The 23,248-nt window shown below is 45.0% G+C and overlaps 1 protein-coding gene across 1 annotated transcript in view; it reads left to right on the plus strand.

The window, feature by feature from the left end:
• The window catches only part of BCORL1 (BCL6 corepressor like 1), a 145,756-nt gene that overhangs the window by 67,583 nt on the left and 54,925 nt on the right, over positions 1–23,248 (plus strand). The window contains 1 exon segment of the mRNA XM_077484877.1: positions 6,932–7,076. Within this exon segment, the coding sequence (XP_077341003.1) occupies positions 6,932–7,076 (145 nt within the window).

The raw sequence follows: 23,248 nt of genomic DNA on the forward strand, positions 1-23,248 counted from the left end.
TCACCCTCTCACCAAGCTGCTTGGCGATGATCTTGTAGGTCTACAATCTTGTCCCCGACATCCTTGGACAGCTCTTTGGTCTTGGCCATGGTGGAGAGATTGGAATCTGATTGATTGCTTCTGTGTACAGGTGTCTTTTATACAGGTAACAAGCTGAGATTAGGAGCACTCCCTTAAAAGGAGTTCTCCTGATCGCAGCTCATTACCTGTATAGAAGAAATGTGGGAGCCAACAATCGTGTTGATTGATGAGGGATCAAATACTTCTTTCACTCATTAAAATGCAAATCAATTAAACTTTTTTGAAATGTGTTTTTTTTTTTTTTTTTGCTGGATATTTTTGTTGTTCTGTCTCACTATTAAAAAAATAAACCGACCATTAAAATTATAGCCGGATCGTTTCTTTGTCAGTGGGCAAAAGTACAAAATCGTCAGGGGGTCAAATATTTTTTTCCCTCAGTGTTTTTCAACCAATTATTTTATATATTTTTTTTTTCTCCAACCATAATTTTCCCATCAACATGTTCTTTTCACGTTCCTGAATATGGCGTAGGCGTGCCGTTTATTCCTTTGCAAAAGTTCTTGACCTATTATTTAAAGTGGTTGTAAACCCTTACAAACCACTTTGACCTACAGGTAAGCCTAGATTAAGGCTTTACCTGTAGGTCCAAGAAATATCTCCTAAACCTACACGGTTTAGGAGATATTTGCCGAAAGACAGGCACCGCTGTCTACGGCGCACTGAGCGCGCCGCAGTTAACGGCGATATGCCGCGAGTGGCAGCTCCCGTGCGCAGGAGTGACGTGATCACGGCTCCGACTAATGACAGCGCTGGAGCAGCGAGACCCACCGAGAAGATGGATGCTCCGGACTACAGGGGACAGCAGTGACTTCGCTGGCTCCTGTGTCAGGTAAGTGACACATAATGGACTACGATGTGATGCGATGCACAGTAGTCCATTATGCTTTACCTTTGCAGGGAATCAGAGGAAGTAAACCCATCAGGGTTTACTTCCTCTTTAATTTTCATGAACTGATCCCTTTACTCATGGCTTGTTGTTCGATCTTCTAAAGACGGCGCCCACTTGGCGGTCTTTGGGAGAGAGGCAGTCCTCTCGCGGCTTCTTTGCTGCCCTTGGCACAGTCCACTGTTTAGACCACAGGGGTAGGCAACCTGGGGCCCCTCCAGCTGTTGTAGAACTACATTTCCCATGAGGCATTGCAAGGCTTACAGTTACAATTACTCGCAGAGGCATGATAGGACTTGTAGTTCTGCAACATCTGGAGGGCCTCAGGTTGCCTACCCCTGGTTTAGACCATGGGGGTCAATTTGCTAAAACTGGGTAGTGCAAAATCTGGTGCCGCTCTGCATAGAGACCAATCGTCTTCTAGGTTTTATTGTCAAAGCTTCATTGAACTTCCATGAATTAAAACGAATCATTTTAAGCACCAGCGGAACATGGTTTGTCTCATCCCTGTAACTGCTACATCTGGAAGAGAGCTTGTTCTTTTGAAGAACAGATTTACTGGCTGGATCACCGGGCAAATGAAAAAAGCCAAAAGAAAAGTTAAAAAAAAAAATAAGAAAATGATTGCAGTCGTCACATCTAAGAATTGGTAACCTGCAATATGCTTGTTTGCTTTTCTTTTGGGTTTAACACTGCTTTAATGTTGTTTAAAAATAATTTTTTTTTTTTTTCAGTGTACTTTATTTAAAGGGTTATGCTGACATCAGAAGGTGGTGTGTAACTTACAGGTGGAGCCTGGTGGGCGGAGTCTTCTATGTCCTGGACACTCCCAACAGTGAGGTCATCCCACTGCAGTTCCTGTCTCTATTCCTGTTCCCCTGGGAGCTTAGTTGTGTTCCCACTCACCTTTATGTGCTCCAGCCTGTTACATTCTCCATCATGTAAAATGAATACAGTCAGCACAGGGATGGTGGGAACCCCTCATAATGGACACAGTAGGTGTACAGACCTGGGAACACAGCACAGGCATGGTGGGAACCCCTCATAATGGGCACAGTAGGTGTACAGACCCGTGAACACAGCACAGGGACGGTGGTAACCCCTCATAATGGGCACAGCGGGTGTACAGACCCGGGAACTCAGCACAGGGATGGTGGGAACCCCTCATAATGGGCACAGTAGGTGTACAGACCCGGGAACTCAGCACAGGGATGGTGGGAACCCCTCATAATGGGCACAGTAGGTGTACAGACCCGTGAACACAGCACAGGGACGGTGGTAACCCCTCATAATGGGCACAGCGGGTGTACAGACCCGGGAACTCAGCACAGGGATGGTGGGAACCCCTCATAATGGGCACAGTAGGTGTACAGACCCGGGAACTCAGCACAGGGATGGTGGGAACCCCTCATAATGGACACAGTAGGTGTACAGACCCGTGAACACAGCACAGGGACGGTGGTAACCCCTCATAATGGGCACAGCGGGTGTACAGACCCGGGAACTCAGCACAGGGATGGTGGGAACCCCTCATAATGGGCACAGTAGGTGTACAGACCCGGGAACTCAGCACAGGGATGGTGGGAACCCCTCATAATGGACACAGTAGGTGTACAGACCCGTGAACACAGCACAGGGACGGTGGTAACCCCTCATAATGGACACAGTAGGTGTACAGACCCGTGAACACAGCACAGGGACGGTGGTAACCCCTCATAATGGGCACAGCGGGTGTACAGACCCGGGAACTCAGCACAGGGATGGTGGGAACCCCTCATAATGGGCACAGTAGGTGTACAGACCCGGGAACTCAGCACAGGGATGGTGGGAACCCCTCATAATGGACACAGTAGGTGTACAGACCCGTGAACACAGCACAGGGACGGTGGTAACCCCTCATAATGGGCACAGCGGGTGTACAGACCCGGGAACTCAGCACAGGGATGGTGGGAACCCCTCATAATGGACACAGTAGGTGTACAGACCCGTGAACACAGCACAGGGACGGTGGTAACCCCTCATAATGGACACAGTAGGTGTACAGACCCGTGAACACAGCACAGGGACGGTGGTAACCCCTCATAATGGGCACAGCGGGTGTACAGACCCGGGAACTCGGCACAGGGACGGTGGTAACCTCTCATAATGGACACAGTAGGTGTAAAGACCTGGGAACTCAGCACAGGGATGGTGGGAACCCCTCATAATGGGCACAGCAGGTGAGAAGCAGGTGAACAAACCCAGTGACCTGGCACAGGGGTGTTGGGAACTCCTCATAATGGGCACAGAAAGTGTACAGACCTGGGAACTCAACACATGGATTTTGGGAAACCCTCATAATGGACACTATCAGTCTGTCCTGAATTGGCAAATTTAAGAGTGTCTCTTCAAAGGCCAACTCGGTTAATATCTAATTTATTATTTTTTTGACTGTCCCTAGGAATGCAGAATTGAGGGACAGAGGTTCTAACCCTTTCTGTCATCATCAGTGGTGCAGTACTGCACATTGCCCACCCAATTTTGAAGGCCAGATGGCCGGGGGAGGCTGCTCTTGTCTGGCAGGGTCTCCCTAACTGAGGTCCTCATAATCCAGGAAGTGATAGAACTGTAAAAAGACACAGGAGGGTGCAAGCGCCTAGTGCATTGCCATCACCAGATTTCATCAAATACAAGAGTCAAAAACATACAAAGTACAAGCATTTCAAAACTCATCTCCAGCTTTAGCCAGTGCCAGAATTCCTGCGGTTAGAAAGCTGACATGTTTCGGGGCACATGCCCCCTTTCTCAGATCTGAACTTAACCACTTTAGCCCTGGACCAATAAACAGCCTAAGGACCAGAGGTCTTTTTACAATTTCGCACTGCACTGCTTTAACTGGTAATTGCGCGGTCATGCAATGTTGTACCCAAACGAAATTTGCGTCCTTTTCTTCCCACAAATAGAGCTTTCTTTTGATGGTATTTGATTGCCTCTGCGATTTTTATTTTTTGCGATATAAATGGAAAAAGACCGAAAATTTTGAGAAAAAATTATATTTTCTACTTTTTGTTATAAGAAAAATCGAATAAACTCAATTTTAGTCATACATTTAGGGCAACATTTATTCAGCCACATGTCTTTAGTAAAAAAAATGTCAAGCGTATATTTACACAGCTTTTAATTTACGACTGCCTATCTCATTTCTTGAGGTGCTAAAATGGCAGGGCAGTACAACCCCCCCCCCCCCCCCAAATGACCCCATTTTGGAAAGTAGACACCCCAAGGAAGTTGTGGAGGCATGTTGAGCCCATTGAATTTTATTTTTTTTTTTGTCCCAAGTGATTGAATAATGACACACAAAAAAAAAAAAAAAAGTTTACAAAAAGTTGTCACTAAATGATATATTGCTCACACATGCCATAGTTATATGTGGAATTGCACCCCAAAATAAATTCTGCTGCTTCTCCTGAGTACGAGGATACCACATATGTGGGACTTTTTGGGAGTCTAGCTGCCTTCAGGATTTCTAAGGGTGCAAATTTTTGATTTCACTCCTCACTACCTATCACAGTTTCAAAGGCCATAAAATGCCAAAATAGCACAAAACCCCCCAAAATGACCCCATTTTGGAAAGTAGACACCCCAAGCTATTTACTGAGAGGCATGTTGAGTCCATAAAATATTTTATATTTTGCCACAAGTTGCAGGAATTTTACAAATTTTTTTTTTTTTTTTTTGCACAAAGTTGTCACTAAATGATATATTGCTCACACATGCTATGGGCAGAAGTCAAATTACACCCCAAAATAAATTCTGCTGCTTCTCCCGAGTACAGGGATACCACATGTGGGGGACTTTTTGGGAGCCTAGCCGCGTACGGGACAACGAAAACCGGATTTAAATATAAAATGCTACCAAAAAAACTGTTAGCAATCGCAGGGATCAGGCCTGACTCTGCGAACGCTGCAGTTATGTGTTTAGTGTTTTGTAAGTGACAGTGATCGATCAATACTGGACTTGGGTGGGCTGGGCAGAGGGGCAAAATGCAGGTGCCAGCAGGTATCTGGGCTGATCCCACTAACAATGCGTTTTTTTGGAACTCTAAACTGCTGGGGATGCTAGTATAGATCTGATCAGATCAGATATTGATCTGTTCAGATTCTATACCACTATGGGAGGTTTATACTTTGCGCGTGGGTGTTGGCGGTACTGGCACTAACCTTGCGCTGCCTGGGGTGACGCAGACCCTGACCCTAAAACCTAATTGATATCCCCCGCCGGGTGATCAGGGGGTTAAACCTTTATTGGGTAATAAATGGTGGGTGCCCTGATGCTATAAAAATCTAACTAACCAGAGTCGCCCGTAACACTTATACGGTGATCACTAGTGAAAGGGTTAACTAGGGGCAATCAGGGGGTTCAAATTTTTATTAGGTAGTATATGGGGGTCCCTGGCGCTGTATAAAAACCTGACGGGGAACCTAAATAACTAACTAGCTAACCAGCGTCACCAGTGACACTTATACAGTGATCGCTGGTGAAAGGGTTAACTAGGGGCAATCAGGGGGTTAAAACCATTATTGGGTAGTATATGGGGGTACCTAGCGCTATAAAAACCTGGCGGTGAACCTAAAAAAACTAGCTACCTAGCGACATCAGTGACACTAATGCAGCGATCAGAAAAATGATCGCTTAGTGACACTGGCAAAAGGGGGTGAAAGGGTTAACTCTAGGGGCAATCAGGGGGTTAAACCTTTATTGGGGGGTGATAGGGGGCTACCCTGGACCTAACACTAACTGCCCTGACAGTTTTTACTTTTACAACTGACACTGAATGCAGTGATCAGTAAATAAATGATCAATGCAATCAGTGACACTGTGACTGGAGGGGGGACGGGGGGGATCGGGGGGGGGGTTTGTGTACCTATGTGTTAGAGTAGTGTTTTGGTGCACTTACTTTCTGTCTTCTCCTCGTAGTCCGGTCAAAAAGACCGCCCCGAGGAGAATGACACCACTTCCTCCTTCCTGTGTATACAATACACAGTGGGAGGAAGCTTCTCATTGGCCAGGAGCGATCGAGAGGGGGTGGCCAGAAACCAACGGCCATCCCCTCATCACGGATCGCTCCTGCAGCGAACCGGACCGCCGTATCCAGTGGGAGAGGGTCCGATCGGACCCCCCACCCGCTGGAAGGCAGGCACGTACATGTACGTGCTTGTACCTGCCTGTGCCATTGTAATGATGTACATTGCCAATACGGCGGTCCTTAAGTGGTTAAGGAAGGAGGCATGTCCCCGAAACACGTCAACTTTCCAACCGCAGCAATTCTGGCAGCGCCTAAAGCTAGAGTTGAGTTTTGAAATGCTTGTACTTTCTCAAGTCTGTGTGAATATTTTTGGTTCTTGTATTTAATAAGAAGTGGTGGTGGTAATGCAATAGGCATTTACACCTTCCTGTGCCTTTTGTACAGTTTTTGTCTGGCGTTTCCCCGCTTGAATTGGGCAGCATCAGTGTGAGCACTTAACTATTACATTCCCCAGGAAGAGATGGATCACATGAACAATGCCGGACCATAGGTCAGTCCAAAGTGATACAGTATCCGAATAATCGATCCAACAGTGGTATCCATTTCCGATAGTGTCCCTATAAATTCGTCCTATAAATTCAGTTTGTAATTGGGCTATTTGAGTCCTCAGAAGAATATATACAACACCCAAGCCCTGATGAAGGGAAGGGAGCATTTAGACTCCCAAAACGCATGGGGTTGTTTTTGATGAACGGTTTCCTTGGTCCGTTTTTTGTGGTTTGGCGCTCTTCATCCTGTCTTTCTTTCTTTTTTTTTTCAAAACTAAAACCAAGTTGGCTGGAGTTGTTAATTAAATTCCCTCCATTTTTGTTCCACTGGGTCCAGGAATGTTGACAGCGTAGTCCTCATCCACAAGGTTTCCCGCTGTTTGCTTACTTTTGTATCCTGTTTTATTTCAGCGGAGGAGACGGTCAGCATCCGCAGGCCCCGAGAAGAAGGAACCCAAAGCGGCAAAGTCCAAGAAGGAGCCAGCTGTCGGCCGGACCAGGAGACGGAGGAGGAAGGTGATAAAGAGCGAGCCTCTGGATCCGGAGTACGATCTCGGTAAGGAGAGAAAACTTGGGTGAGGTTGTTCCAAAATGGGGCAGGTTGGAAGAATAACGTCTGGTATTTCAGATATGACTGGAATGTGGCGGGAGGAGTTGCCCTCTGGCTTGTCACCAAGTTGTGAGACCACCCTGCTCTACTTTCTCTTGCTTTGACAGTGGTGTTCTCGGGTGTTCCCTCTTCTCCTGTTTTATCCTTCATGATATAAAATGGGATCCAACAGGAAGAGAAGCAACACCTAGCAGACCCGAGAACCCAAACTGTATCTTCTAAGGGCCTGCAGTGGTGAGATCTATTTGATTTTCTTATTTATTATCGTTCTTTGGTGAACACTGGAGACTTCTAGGTATTGCCTGGCACTTGGAGACATGGGCTTGTTTACCAAGTCCCTTCGCCTACCCCACCATTTTTGTTTGTGGGGCCATGTATGTGTCTGAACTGTATTCATTTGTGTCTGTCAGCTTTTTCCAACCAGGGTTCCTCCAGAGGTTGCTGGGGGTTCCTTGAGCTGTGGCTCTTTGACCTTCCACCTGATGGTGCCTCCATAGTTCCACAGCCAGCGGCACTTGGCAGATTCAGTGGCACAACAGCAGAAATCCTTTTAGCTGTCTGTAAGGGGGATGCTTCCATCTGGCCACCAATGTTGGAGACATTCTTTCCCCTGACCTCCAGTGTAAGGAGCATTCTTCCCACTGACCACCAATGTAAGCATTGTTCTTGCCTTTGGCCTTCAATGTAAGGAGCATTCTTCTCAGTGACCACCCAGTCATGGGCCTTATTTCTCCCCCTGATCAATAATGTAAGGAGCGTTGTTCCCATTGACCTCCAATGTAAGGAGCGTTGTTCCCATTGACCTTCAATGTAAGGAGCGTTGTTCCCATTGACCTTCAATGTAAGGAGCGTTGTTCCCATTGACCTTCAATGTAAGGAGCGTTGTTCCCATTGACCTTCAATGTAAGGAGCGTTGTTCCCATTGACCTCCAATGTAAGGAGCGTTGTTCCCATTGACCTCCAATGTAAGGAGCGTTGTTCCCATTGACCTTCAATGTAAGGAGCGTTGTTCCCATTGACCTTCAATGTAAGGAGCGTTGTTCCCATTGACCTCCAATGTAAGGAGCGTTGTTCCCATTGACCTCCAATGTAAGGAGCGTTGTTCCCATTGACCTCCAATGTAAGGAGCGTTGTTCCCATTGGCCTCCAATGTAAGGAGCGTTGTTCCCATTGACCTCCAATGTAAGGAGCGTTGTTCTCATTGACCTTCAATGTAAGGAGCGTTGTTCCCATTGACCTTCAATGTAAGGAGCGTTGTTCCCATTGACCTCCAATGTAAGGAGCGTTGTTCCCATTGACCTTCAATGTAAGGAGCGTTGTTCCCATTGACCTTCAATGTAAGGAGCGTTGTTCCCATTGACCTTCAATGTAAGGAGCGTTGTTCCCATTGACCTTCAATGTAAGGAGCGTTGTTCCCATTGACCTCCAATGTAAGGAGCGTTGTTCCCATTGACCTCCAATGTAAGGAGCGTTGTTCCCATTGGCCTCCAATGTAAGGAGCGTTGTTCCCATTGACCTCCAATGTAAGGAGCGTTGTTCCCATTGACCTTCAATGTAAGGAGCGTTGTTCCCATTGACCTTCAATGTAAGGAGCGTTGTTCCCATTGACCTCCAATGTAAGGAGCGTTGTTCCCATTGACCTTCAATGTAAGGAGCGTTGTTCCCATTGACCTTCAATGTAAGGAGCGTTGTTCCCATTGACCTTCAATGTAAGGAGCGTTGTTCCCATTGACCTCCAATGTAAGGAGCGTTGTTCCCATTGACCTCCAATGTAAGGAGCGTTGTTCCCATTGACCTCCAATGTAAGGAGCGTTGTTCCCATTGGCCTCCAATGTAAGGAGCGTTGTTCCCATTGACCTCCAATGTAAGGAGCGTTGTTCCCATTGACCTTCAATGTAAGGAGCGTTGTTCCCATTGACCTTCAATGTAAGGAGCGTTGTTCCCATTGACCTCCAATGTAAGGAGCGTTGTTCCCATTGACCTTCAATGTAAGGAGCGTTGTTCCCATTGACCTTCAATGTAAGGAGCGTTGTTCCCATTGACCTTCAATGTAAGGAGCGTTGTTCCCATTGACCTTCAATGTAAGGAGCGTTGTTCCCATTGACCTCCAATGTAAGGAGCCTTGTTCCCATTGACCTCCAATGTAAGGAGCGTTGTTCCCATTGGCCTCCAATGTAAGGAGCGTTGTTCCCATTGGCCTCCAATGTAAGGAGCGTTGTTCCCATTGACCTCCAATGTAAGGAGCGTTGTTCCCATTGACCTTCAATGTAAGGAGCGTTGTTCCCATTGACCTTCAATGTAAGGAGCGTTGTTCCCATTGACCTTCAATGTAAGGAGCGTTGTTCCCATTGACCTCCAATGTAAGGAGCGTTGTTCCCATTGACCTTCAATGTAAGGAGCGTTGTTCCCATTGACCTCCAATGTAAGGAGCGTTGTTCCCATTGACCTCCAATGTAAGGAGCGTTGTTCCCATTGACCTCCAATGTAAGGAGCGTTGTTCCCTTTGACCTCCAATGTAAGGAGCGTTGTTCCCATTGACCTCCAATGTAAGGAGCGTTGTTCCCATTGACCTTCAATGTAAGGAGCGTTGTTCCCATTGACCTTCAATGTAAGGAGCGTTGTTCCCATTGACCTTCAATGTAAGGAGCGTTGTTCCCATTGACCTTCAATGTAAGGAGCGTTGTTCCCATTGACCTTCAATGTAAGGAGCGTTGTTCCCATTGACCTTCAATGTAAGGAGCGTTGTTCCCATTGACCTTCAATGTAAGGAGCGTTGTTCCCATTGACCTTCAATGTAAGGAGCGTTGTTCCCATTGACCTCCAATGTAAGGAGCGTTGTTCCCATTGACCTTCAATGTAAGGAGCGTTGTTCCCATTGACCTTCAATGTAAGGAGCGTTGTTCCCATTGACCTTCAATGTAAGGAGCGTTGTTCCCATTGACCTCCAATGTAAGGAGCGTTGTTCCCATTGACCTTCAATGTAAGGAGCATTCTTTTCCTATCTGAACCAGTTGTGTTTGAGATTTCATAGGAGGTTTTGGGAGATTGACACACCCCCAGGGTGTCACCAAGACGGGGAGAAATCTCACTAGTGAGGACACATTTTAAAAACTGTACGGAGAGCGGGAGAAGAGGCTGAACAGAGTGGAGAAGTCGGAAGAAGACCCCCGACGTCGTATTCTGATAAGCCCCCCGCCCACAGACCCCGACAACCAACGGCCAGGGTTGTCGGGAAGAGGCCCTTGTCCTCATAAACATGGGGACAAGGTGCTTTGGGGTGGGGGGGGCTGCAGGGCACCCCCTTCCCCAAAGCACCTACCCCCCCATGTTGAGGGCATGCGGCCTGGTACGTTTCGGGGGGGGGGGGGGCACTCGCTCGTCCGCACCCCCTTCCTGCTTGGCCAGGCTGTGTGCCCAGATAAGGGTCCGGTATGGACTTTGGGGGGGGGGTTTCCCCTTAAAATCCATATCAGACCTAAGGGCCTGGTATGCTCCCGGAGGGGGAACCCATGCCGATTTTTTTATTTTTTTATTTAAAATTTGGCATGGAGTTCACCTTTTGAGAGCTCGTTATTCTCTGGTTGGCCACGGCCAAAGTCGCCTGGCCTGGGGCGACTTAATCGTGTTGTAAATCGACCCAAGTCATGTTGAAGTCACTCCAAGTCGCGCTGTTATTCATACTCAAGTCATGTCCAAGTTGCCTCCAAAAGTCGCACTGGAAGTCGTGTTGCCCCTGTGTGAATGGCGTCTAAGGGGAACGCCCACTCCTCCAGAACTATGCCCTCCCATCATGGCATTTTTATATTTGCATAACTCCTCCCAAGAGCCAGCCTACTGCTCGCTTCAGGGCTGGAGACTTGTGAGGGGAGAATTTAGGCCGGGGGCTGGGATGTTTTCTGGAAGCTATGTACAGCACCCTGCTGGCTCCTCCCACCAGCCACGATCAGCCCACATTGCATAGAGAAGCACAGAGACCCAGCGATGACATCACCGGGTCAAAATATAAATGGAAGAATTTTATTTAAAGTATAGCTAAAGTCCAAACCTTTTTATTAAAAAAAAGAAAAAACATACAACACAAGTTTGATGATAAACAAACAAATCGCAAATCGGCGAGAGCGGCCATGTTCAGATACGACATACGCAGGATTTTCATTGTCTTTAGCTGTCTGATTAAATAACAACCCCCCCTACACAAAAACCATAAAATATTAAAGTATAACCATAATTTTTTTTTTTTTTTTAGTAATTGAGGGAAAAACTTCCAATAGGGACACTAGTTCTGGTGGGGCCCCAGCATTCCCTCATTTTGAAGGGATTTCCTCCCACTTCCTGTTGTGGCAATGGGACAGGAAGTGAAGGGAAGTCTCCCCTATAGAACACAGATGGCAAAAAACAAATGTGTTACAACCTTCTCTTTGCTCTATCCAAAATGAAAAATAGAACCTTTTTCCTTTTAGTTACACATTAAGTATGTCATTATCATGTTGATGAGGGGGAACGAAGGGACCAGAAAAAACAAAATATAAGCAGATATAATTCAGCTTTAAGCACCTGCGGGCCACTTGCAAAAGATTGCGGATGAGCGGCCCGCACAGAGACGTACTGGATTAAGGTGCCTCGCCCCCCCACTGTGATTGTACACACTAGGAGTTTTGTCAGCAGTTCCCAGCCAATGCTTCATGGCCGGGGCCTGCTGATTGACTGTGTCCAATCACAGCTCAGAGCCCTGTGCTGACAATCAACACAGAGCTCTGTACAGAGGGAATGATTTTTCTGTTTTTTGTTCCTGCAAAGCAGGGGTAAGAAACGGATTAAGTAAAAAGCAGCACACATTACACAAAACACATTGTTGGGCAGACATTTAACCCCTCGATTACCTGAGATGTTAACCCCTTCCCAGCCAGTGTCAGTACAGTGACAGTGTACAGTATTAACAATGATCACTGTATTGGTGTCACGTGTGATGTCAGTGGCAGTTGGATCCCACCCAGCGTCAGTGTAAGATTGCCCGCAGTCCCGCTATAAGTCGCTGATCGCTGCTACTTAGTAGTAGTATTTTAAAAAAATCCAGTATATATCCCATGTTTGCATACTCTGTAAACTGATGAATATACACTTATTGGGATTTTTTTTTTTTTTTTACCAAAGACCTGTAGCAGAATACATTTTGGGCAGCATTTTTTTTTTTTTTTATTGGATGCATTTTATAGCAGATATAAATTTATATACACACACACACACACACACATATATATTTTATTTATATATATATATATATATTAGTAAAAAAAAAAAAATATATATATAAAATATTTTTTATATATATATATATATATATATATATATATATATATATATATAATAATAAAAAAATATTTTATATATATATATATATATATATATATATATATATATATATATATATATATATATATATATATAATATATAATTTTTTTATTATTATTATAAATATATATATATAATAATTTTTTTATTATTATAAATATATATATTTTAATAATAAAAAAAAATATATATATATATATATATATATATATATATATATATATATATATATATATATATAAAAATAAAAATGTTCTTCAAAATGTTAGGCCTTTTTCGTGGGGTGTGTTTGTGTGTTTTTTTTTTTTTTTTGCTTTTTATATATAATAAAAAAAAATGTAAAACCCAGTGATGATCAAACACCACCAAAAGAAGTCTCTATTTGTATGAATGAAAAAAATTCTATAAATTTCATTTGGATACAGTGTTGCATGACTGCGCAGTTATCCCCCTTAATGACCAGGCCATTTTTCTGCGATACGGCACTGCGTATCTTTAACTGACAATTGTGCGATGCTGTACCCAAACAAGATTTGACGTCGGACATGGAGTCCGCTGGGTGCGCCTATGCCCCTGCATTCTCACATGCACAGACCGACGTACGGGAAGGTTGGTTGGCACAGGAGAGCTGACCTGCTGGTCTGCAAGTGGTTAAAGTAGCGCAGTGCTGAATAACCAAAAATGGCCTGGTCATGAGGGGGGGGGTAAAACCTTCCGGAGGGGAAGTGGTTAAAGTAACACAGTACTGAATAGCAAAAAATGGCCTGGTCATGAAGGGGAGGAGGGGTTAAGACCTTCTGGAGGTCAAATGGTTAATGTATGTCATTAACATGTTGATGAGGTGGGAGCGGAGGGATCGGGGAAGGCCAAATGAAAGCAGATAAAATTCGGCTTTAATGTAGAACTGAGAATTCCCTTCACTTCCTGTCTCATAGCCAACCCAAAAATTTAGGATTTTTATTTTTTTTTTTTTTTTTTTATTTTTTTTTTTTACTTTCACTTTCAATGATAATGGTAAACAGGACAAATGGAGAGGGCGAATCTCCCTAATGGGGGCACAGACTGCAATAAAAAAATCTGACAGGGGTTCTAATCCCCTCTCTACTCTATTCAAAACTATATTATTAAAATTATTTTAGTTATACTTTAATATTCTGTTATTTATTTTTATTTTATTTTTAATTTTATTGTTTTATTTTTTTTGGGGGGGTTTATTTAATCAGACCACTAAAGACAATGAAAATCCTGCGTATGTCGTATCTGAACATGGCCGCTCTCACCGATTTTTATTTTTTTTATTTTTTTTTTTTTGCGATTTTGTTTATTTAATATCAAACATGTGTTTTTATGTTTTTATATATGGGGAGGATGTTACTTAACAGAGTCAGCGGTCGGCAGTTAGCGTGGTTTCCTGTGTCCCCAGTCACACTTCCTGTCGGAGAAGGTGGTCCCCTCTCCCTCCTGCATTTCCCATCTAGAAAGACTTGTTTATTAATACCACACGCCGTCTTCCTGCCTCTCTCCGTCCGCTCGGCGAAAGGGGGGGGGGGGGGGCGGCTCTTACCTCTCCTTGAACCGTGCTGTGCTGCCACTGTTGATCAATGGGCAGCAGAGAGACGTTTTACGGCCCGGCCTGCACTAAATTTAGACCGCCATCAACCAATAAATAGGAACGACCTCTTCAGTTCTGTTTTTTTTTTTTTTTTTTAACGCCTTAGGTCAGCGTTTCTCAACCTTTTCAACACAGAGGAACCTCTTGAAATAACTTTCCGATCTCAGGGAACCTCTGCGAAAAATGACTAGATCTCCAACTCGTGATACATTGGCATGATGGTCAGTGGGAAGAATGTTCCTCACACTTGAGGTCATTGGGAAGACCTATCCCCCCCCCCCCCCCCATAGATGGCTTTAAAGATCAATGGTGTCGGTGAGAACTTATCTGAGAGGCAGAAATTGCTCCTTTAACAAAAGGAAGACATAAAATAATGCAGCTCTTGTATAGAAAAAAATAAATGCATTCGTGAAAATGTCCACCGCGTGAAAACTGACCAAAAAAAAACAGTTAAGACCGATGGGTCTAGTGATAATGAACACAGTCTGAGAGTAGATAAATATGGACCAGTAGACATCAAAACAGGTCAACTGGTGAAGGAATCTTGTGAAGAAACTGCCACCAATTTATTGTAGGCTTACCAGAAAGTAGGGTGCAACAGATTGTCACCGATCCGAACGGGTCACCCTGCTTGGATTGGCACATGCCGTGATCCACGGAGCGCTCCGTGGTCACAGCCTTAGGAAAGGCCGCGGCTTTGGCCTAGCTCCGAAGCGGCGGCCATCTTTCTACACCCAGGCCGTTTACCATGTGTCCGTTAAATGACGGAGCGATCACTTGTAAACAAACCGGCGTCATCTCATGACACTGGTTCCTCTCTTTGTACTGATCTGTACATTGGAGGGGGAGAGATCGGATGGATGCAGCGCTGTGGGCTGCATCTGTAGTGCCTACAGCGCTGCTCTTTGACAGCCTACTCCGCAATGCTCTGCCAATACCCGGCCATGCTCTGCCAATACCCGGCCATGCTCTGCCAATACCCGGCCATGCTCTGCCAATACCCGGCCATGCTCTGCCAATACCCGGCCATGCTCTGCCAATACCCGGCCATGCTCTGCCAATACCCGGCCATGCTCTGCCAATACCCGGCCATGCTCTGCCAATACCCGGCCATGCTCTGCCAATACCCAGCCATGCTCTGCCAATACCCAGCCATGCTCTGCCAATACCCAGCCATACTCTGCCAATATTACAGTGGGGGAAGATTGTGGATATTACAGTGGGGACTATATGGCGGTGGAATTTTCACAGGTTTTTGCAAATTCAATTATTTTCTGATCCCAAAATGATCCAATCGGTGACTCTGATCCGAGGAACGATCCAATCCGTGAGTTTTTTTTTTTTTTTTTTTTTGATCCGTTGCACCCCTACCAGAAAGGTTGGACTTGAAGGGGCTTATACCTCTCAAGTCAAAAAGTCTTGGGTATCAAAAGCGCTATAATTGATGGGGAAACCAACGACAATCCTGATGGCCACGATCTCCCTAGACTTGGTATGGTATGGTATGGGACATCAGTATATGTTCAAACAGACATCAAATGAGATACAACCGATGGGTGGACATTCGGGGAGGTTAGACATCAGCCCACACGGTAAAACCAAAAGAACAAAAAAGGTTCCACATAGTGTGATAACTTTTCAAATAATTTAATAAAAAATGGATAAAAATTCGAACACTCATCGTGTCAATTGAGAATAAATCACATAAGATGGCACAGTGGTAATAGTGGCACTTTAATTGCTCAAGGAACCCCTAGGAACCTCTTGAGGAACCCCAAGGTTCCATGGAACCCTGATTGAGAAACCCTGCCTTAGGTGGCTCAATGTGAAAAGGGTTAAAATGGACTTAAAGGAATGTTCCATCCTAAAGCCTTTTTGTGATTTTTTTTTTTTTTTTTTTTTGTAGCGTTTTATTCGAAACGGCGCCCCAACACACCTTAGCGCACTTACACGTAGCGACACAAACCATGTGCTCTGCTCTTCCACAAACCCTAGGGGTTTTCTAGGCAGCTTGATTAATGAATGGGCCACCTAGCGCTGTGCCCTTTATCACGTGATGCCAAAGTGATGTGAACCTAACTTTTTTTATGTTGTTTTGCTAAACCCTTCTTGCCTTTGGAGACCACTGCCCCAGCCACGTTCCATTTTTGTTTGTCCCAGTGTCACATGGACTGTAATCCAATACCTCTGTCGTGTTGTTTTTTTTCCCCCTGCATAACGACAGAGGTGCACCGTTACCCCCCCCCCCCCATCTACAGCTGAGCGTTCTGCATCGTTACACCATCGTTTTACCTCCAATCCATATCTGGAGGGTTTCAGTACTATGTAGGCCCTTTAACCACTTGCTTACCGGCCACTTTCACCCCCTTCCTGCCCAGGCCAATTTTCAGCTTTCAGCGCTGTCTTATTTTGAATGACAATTGCGCGGTCATAACACACTGTACCCATATGACATTTTTATCATTTTGCTCACACAAATAGCTTTCTTTCGGGGGTATTTATTCACCACTGGGGTTTTTATTTTTTGCGATCTAAGTGGAAAAAGAGCGAATTAAAAAAAAATATATACATCTATTTTCTACTTTCTGTTTTTAAAGAAGTCCAATAGAATCACATGTCCTAATTTAGGCCAAAATGTATTCTACTACTTTGGTAAAAAAAAAAAAAAAAAAAAATCCTGGTAAGTGTATAATTGGTTTGTGTGATCAAGAACAGATGTGTGCATATGATCATGCATTGATTATAATGTGCTATCTGTGGATTAGTCGATTGATGGATCAGGATCTATTGTGCAAAATTTTCATACATGAACATCTGCGCAGATGATCAATGACAGATGTTTGCAGATGACATTATTATTATACAGGATTTATAAAGCGCCGGCAGTTTACGCAATGCTTTACAACATTAGGGCAGACGGTACAATACAATACAATTCAATTCAAGACCGGGGGAATCAGAGGGCCCTGCTCGTTAGAGCTTACAACATATGTGGGACAGGTGTTTTTACTGTTTTGGGGACACTGTGTGCGGACACGGATTTGGGGACATGGATTTGGGGACACTAGCTGGGTGATCAGTGTGTTTAAAAGCTGTAAAAATCAGCTCAAAATCGCTGATCACCGGCCGGCTGCAGAGATCTGCTCTCATTCTCCTCACTGACCAGCTCCGTGTCAGGAGAAGGAGAGCAAATCACCTAGGAGCTGGCTCTCCATTTACATCACATGATTGCTGTGATTGGACACAGCCATCGTGGGATCTGGAGGGTCAATCACAGAGCCTTCCTGCCGATCCTGAGATGCGCTGTGTCCGGGTGACAGGAGCGCATCGGGATCGAACTCCTGTTCGCTCTTGCTCTTTCTGAGGGCCATTCAGGAACGTCCACTCTGGAGTAAGCACCCTCTAGGCCATTTTTTTTTTTGGGAGCAGTGGCCCAGTGGGAAGTAGCTAATCACTGCTTGGTTTATTATTTTTTTGCTAAACAAACAAAAAAGACAGAACATTTAGAAAATAAAACAAAACGTTTGTTATAAAATTTTTCAAACAGTCATTTTGTCTCCTTCACTGATGGGCTGCGTTTTTGGGGCACTGATGGGGCCGACGTCCCTGTAACAGAAGCCAATTAAAGGCTTTCTACTTTATTTTTTTTTTTCCTCGTGCTAACCGATAACTGGCTCCTGTTTACTTCCATGATCAGCTGTGATTGTCTGACAGCTGATCACGGCCGTTGTGATTGGCCCTTTACCCCAATCTGTGATCAGCTGTCCAGAGGACTCGGCGATCAGAGCCACGTGGGGGGGGGGGGGGGGGGCACGGGAGGATGTCCATTAAACGCCCTCACGGCAATTTAAGCCTGCTCTGTAGCCACCTTTCGGCTATAGCGCTGGCACCAAGTGGTTAAATGTGCGATCTGTAGATTGGTCTGTTGATGGCCCAGGGTCTGTGCACAAAAGGAAAACCCCTATTTACAGGTGACTGTTGTGTCTGTTCCGCCACTGTTTTGTCTCTGATCCGTAGCCGGAGGGTTTCAGTACTATGTAGGCCCCTTTTTATAAAGTGCTATCTGTAGATGAGTCAGTTGATGGCTGGTGGGTCTGTTTGTGGACAATAGATCTGCACTGTTACCCCAGTTTACAGGTGAATTCTGTGCGTCTATTCTGCCTTTTGTTTGCACCTCCGTTCCCGAGTCGGAGGGATCCAGTAGGCCCCTTGGATGCATTGATTATAATGTGCTATCTGTAGATTAGTCTATTGATGGATCAGGATCTGGATCTTATTTGGGCACAGTGACAAACCTGCACTGTTACGCCCATTTTGAGGTGACCGCTTTGCATTTGTTCCGCCATTGTTTTACCTCCGATCCCTGGCTGGATAGATTGACTACTTTTTTTTTTTTTTTTTTTAGGCCCCCTTGAGTGAATGGGCTATAATGTGCGATCTGTAGATTATTTATTTGATGGATTAAGGTCTGTTAATTATACGCAATAACAGATCTGCACTGTCCCCTTCATTTTCAGGTGACCAGGGTGTTTTGTACCATGTAGGCCCCTTTTATAATGTTCTATCTGTAGATTAGTCAGTTGATGGATCGGGGTCTGTTTTTTGCACAGTAGACCAGCACCGTTACCCCCCCATTTAAAAGTCACCACTGAGTGTCTGTTCGAACGTTCTTGCACCCCCCGTTCCCAAGTCAAAGGGGTTCGGTAGGCCCCATTGGGTGCAATGATTATAATGTGTTATCTGTAGATTAGTCAGTTGATGGGATCAGGATCTGTTATTTGCGCACATCGACAAACCTGCACTGTTAACCCCGCTTCACTTTTTTTTTTCTTCCGCCATTGTTTTATCCCTCGGTGGATGGATTCAGTACTCTGTAGGGCCCCTTGAGCGCATTGATTATAATGTGCTATCTGTAGATTAGTCGATTGATGGATCAGGATCTGTTATTTGTACACCATAATAACAGACCTACACTGTTACCCCCATTTAGAGGTGACCGCTCTGCATGTATTCCGCCACTGTTTTACCTCCGATCCCTAGCTGGATGGATTCAGTACTCTTGAGTGCATTGATTATAAGTAGCTATCTGTACATTATTTAATTGAGCGCTGGGCTTTGTTCCACAATTGTTTTATCTTCTGATACATATCCAGATGGTTTCAGTACTATGTAGGCCCCTTTAAAATGTGCGATCTATAGATTAGGCAATTGATTGCTTTTACCCCCATTTACAGGTGACTTCTTTGTCCCCCCCCGATCCATAGCCAGAAGGGTTTTAGTACTTTGTAGGCCCCTTTATAATGTGCCATCTGTAGATTAGTCAGTTGATTGGGGTCTTTTTTTTTTTTTTTTTTTTTGTATACAATAGACTTGCACTGTTACCCCCATTTATGGGTGACCGTTGTGCGTCCATTCTGCCATTGTTTGTTTTATCTCTGATCCCAAGTCAGAGGGATTCACTAGGTGCTCTTGTGGGCATTGATTACAATATGCTATCTGTAGATTAGTCGATTTTATAGACCAGGATCTGTTATTTGTGCACAATAACAGACTTTAGCTGTTACTCCCATTTTGCAGGTCGCTGCTTTGCGCTCGTCCCGCCCTTGTTTTACCCTTGATCCCTAGCTGATTATATTCAATGCTCTGTAGGCCCACTTGAGTGCATTGATTATAATATGCTATCTGTAGATTATTTAATTGATGAATTGGGGTCTGTTAATTAAATACAATAACAGACCTGCACTGTTACCTTCATTTACAGGTAACCACTGTGCATCCGTTCAACCATTGTTCAATCCCTGACTAGAGGGTTTCGTACTATGTAGGCCCCTTGGAATGTGCTATCTGTAGATCAGTCAATTGATGGATCAGAGTTTGTTGTTTGTGCCCGATAGATGTGCATGCTTACCCTAATTTTCAGGTGACTGTGCGTCCAATCCATTTTTTTGCACCTCCGATCCCAAGTCGGAAGGCTTCAGTAAGTCCATTGAGTACATGGATTAAAATTGTGCTATCTGTAGATTAGTCGATTGATGGATCAGGATCTCTTAATGCTGCACAATAACAGACCTGCGCTGTTAACCCTGTTTAGTCAATTGATTCGGTTTGTACACAATAGCTGTGCGATGTTACATCCATTTTACAGGTGACTGCTGTGCGTCTGTTCTGCTATTGTTTAGTGCTGGTCCTGGAACGATCCTTGTCCTGAGGGTTTCAGGGCTATGTAGATCCCCCTTGAATACATAGATTTATAATGTGCTATCTGTAGATTAGTCCATTAATGGATCATGGTCTGTTTGTGAACAATAAGAAGCTGCCCCGTTACCCCCATTTACAGGTGACCACTATGCGTTCATTCCGCCGCTGTTTTACCCACTATCCCCAGCCCGAGGGTTTCAGTACTACGTATGTAGGACCTTTGAGTGCATTGATTAATAATGGGATGTGATATCTGTAGATTGGCCAGTTGATCAAGAGTTTTTTTTATGTGCACAATAGACCTGCACTGTTACCCCAATTCTGGTAAAAACCATGCGCCCATTCCACCATTGTTCTAGCCAATCCCTGGCTGGTGAGTTTCCATACTATGTAGTCCCCTTGAGTGCATTGATTATAATGTGATATCTGTAGATTAGTCGATTGATGGATCAGGGTCTGTTTGTGCACAATTATAACCCTGTTCCATTACCCCTATGTACTGGTGACTGTTCCGCCACTGTTTTGCCTACGATCCCTAGTTGCAGTACTATGTAGTCCTCTTGATTGCATTGATTATAAAGTGCTAATGTGCTACAATGTTCTTTTTGCCCCATGCTGTTCTCCTTGGGGCTCCATTGCTGTTCTCCTTGGGGCTCCATTGCTGTTCTCCTTGGGGCTCCATTGCTGTTCTCCTTGGGGCTCCATTGCTGTTCTCCTTGGGGCTCCATTGCTGTTCTCCTTGGGGCTCCATTGCTGTTCTCCTTGGGGCTCCATTGCTGTTCTCCTTGGGGCTCCATTGCTGTTCTCCTTGGGGCCCCATTGCTGTTCTCCTTGGGGCCCCATTGCTGTTCTCTCTCCTTGGCCCCATCCCATCCTCCTTGGTCCCATTGCGTTCTCCTTGGGCCCATTGCTGTTCTCTCCCTCCTTGGGCCCATCCTGTCCTCCTTGGCCCATACTAAATTTGTGTCACTTTGCAGCAATAGGAATGCATCAGATTTCTGAAATGGCTGGTGTGTATTTTTTTCATGAAGGTTCAAAGCCTGGTTAAAAAAAATAAACAAAAAGCAGAAATCTTTTCAGTTCGTAAAACATGGAGCTTGCGCGTCCATTGAGGGACTCTAGAGGTTTTTCACATTTGGGGATATACTGCTGCCTACAGAGCGATCGAACGTTGGGAAAACAAACTGTAGGCCAGCCAAGGATTACCCTTTCCTACTGCTGACATGCCTCAGCTTTTTGGTAGAAGGGTGGACCACTTTAGGCTTCATGTGCACCCTGCCTACATTAGCTGTGGAAAACGCAAAAAAAAAGCGGCAAAATCACATGGCGACTTTTGCCTCGGTTTGCACATTCCAGCGGCTGACAGTCAAAGCGTTCCTATCCTGAATGTGATTCTTCCACGTTCAGGAGAGGGAGGTTGAAGCTCCCCCTAACCTCAGCAGCTCCTAAAAACCTGCTGAAAGTCTGTGTACATGGACACGTAGGCTTTGATGGTGTTGAGTTTGGGAGCTTTGGCAAATAAAATGCCAGAAGCTCCTAAACTCAAGTTTACTAGCTGCTAGTGGTGGTCCTCATTTGGATGGTGGGCTTCTTTGGGAGGGTGGGCATCTTTACCCTTTACTGAAGAATGCCAGCACCTTTTTTTTTCTTGCCCTTCAACATTTTTTCGCCAATCAAAGCTCTTACATTGCTGCTAAAGCTGTTTTTCTAAGCCCTTGTACACACGGTCGGACATTCCGACGGAAAATGTCAGATCGGACCGTATTGTCGGATAATCCGACCGTGTGTGGGCTACATCGGACTGTTTCCGTCGGAATATCCGACCGACAAAGTTTTAGAACTGGGCTATAAAATTTTCTGACAACATGATCCGATCGGACTTCATCCGATTGTGTGTGTGTAGAGAATTCCGATCGGACAAAGTGCCATGCATGCTCAGGTCAAATTCCTAGACCAAAGCTATTGGCTACTAGCCTGAACGTAGTCCCGTGCTAACGAAATAATGTCATCACATTACGAACGATCGGATTTTCCGACAACTTTGTCCGACCGTGTGTATGCAACACCAGTTTCTGACAAAATCCGTCGGACAAAACTGACGCATTTCGTTGTCGGAATGTCCGACCGTGTGTACAAGGGCTTAGAGTGCAGTAATCCCAGCATGGCCGTTCTTAGGCGGGCTTTTGGAATGCCTGGGTTCCACATAAGACACTTTCCATAGTCTGTTCTGGTAACAAGTGAACTTATTTGCTAATGCTAACAGCAGAGGTCCTGCTCTTTGCACTGCAGATTCTGTGGTCTTTTCCTGATGAGTTTATCCCGAAGGAGTCGCAGTGCCTATTTCTAAAAAATTTAGACAAATCTCCAAATTCTGCTTCCATTCTTGAGTCTTTTTAGAACCCCTAAGACAGCAAAGACTTTCCCATTGCATCTGCTGTTCCAAGTCTTCCTTTACGGAGATTGGAGTCGCCCTAATAGTGTTCTCGCTGCCTCCAAGCACGTATCAGCTGTGTTCCTGTTTGAGGAAAACTTTGTAAAGACGTGGTCTACCCCTACTATGGATCCAGCAGCAACCTACCATAATAAAGCCGCTACTATGCTGGTAGAGGATGCACATGGTCTTTGATGACCCAACCAATAAATGTTTGGTAGAGCTCTATTCTCGCTGGCAGGTCATGCTCTTCGCCCATCCTGGTTGTGATCTTGCTCTGCCAAACCTTGGCCGATTGGGCAAAGTTCTTTTAGGAGATCTTACTACAGCTTCGCTTTATCCCTTCATTAGAGAATGTTTGAATCAAATAAAGCTTTAGCTGTGACCGTCTCCTGAAAGCTCCCCGTCTCTTATCCTGCATAGATCTCCCGTCCGTACACATTCGAAGCATTTTAGAAAACGTTGGAGTGTGAAACGTAAGAAGCCTTTGACTTGCATGGCGGTCCTTCAGAGGTTGCTAGGGGTTC

Source organism: Lithobates pipiens, unplaced genomic scaffold (genome assembly GCF_037356315.1).
Source record: "Lithobates pipiens isolate NorthernLeopardFrog02 unplaced genomic scaffold, aLitPip1_a1.2 Scaffold_1, whole genome shotgun sequence".
NCBI lineage: Eukaryota > Metazoa > Chordata > Amphibia > Anura > Ranidae > Lithobates > Lithobates pipiens.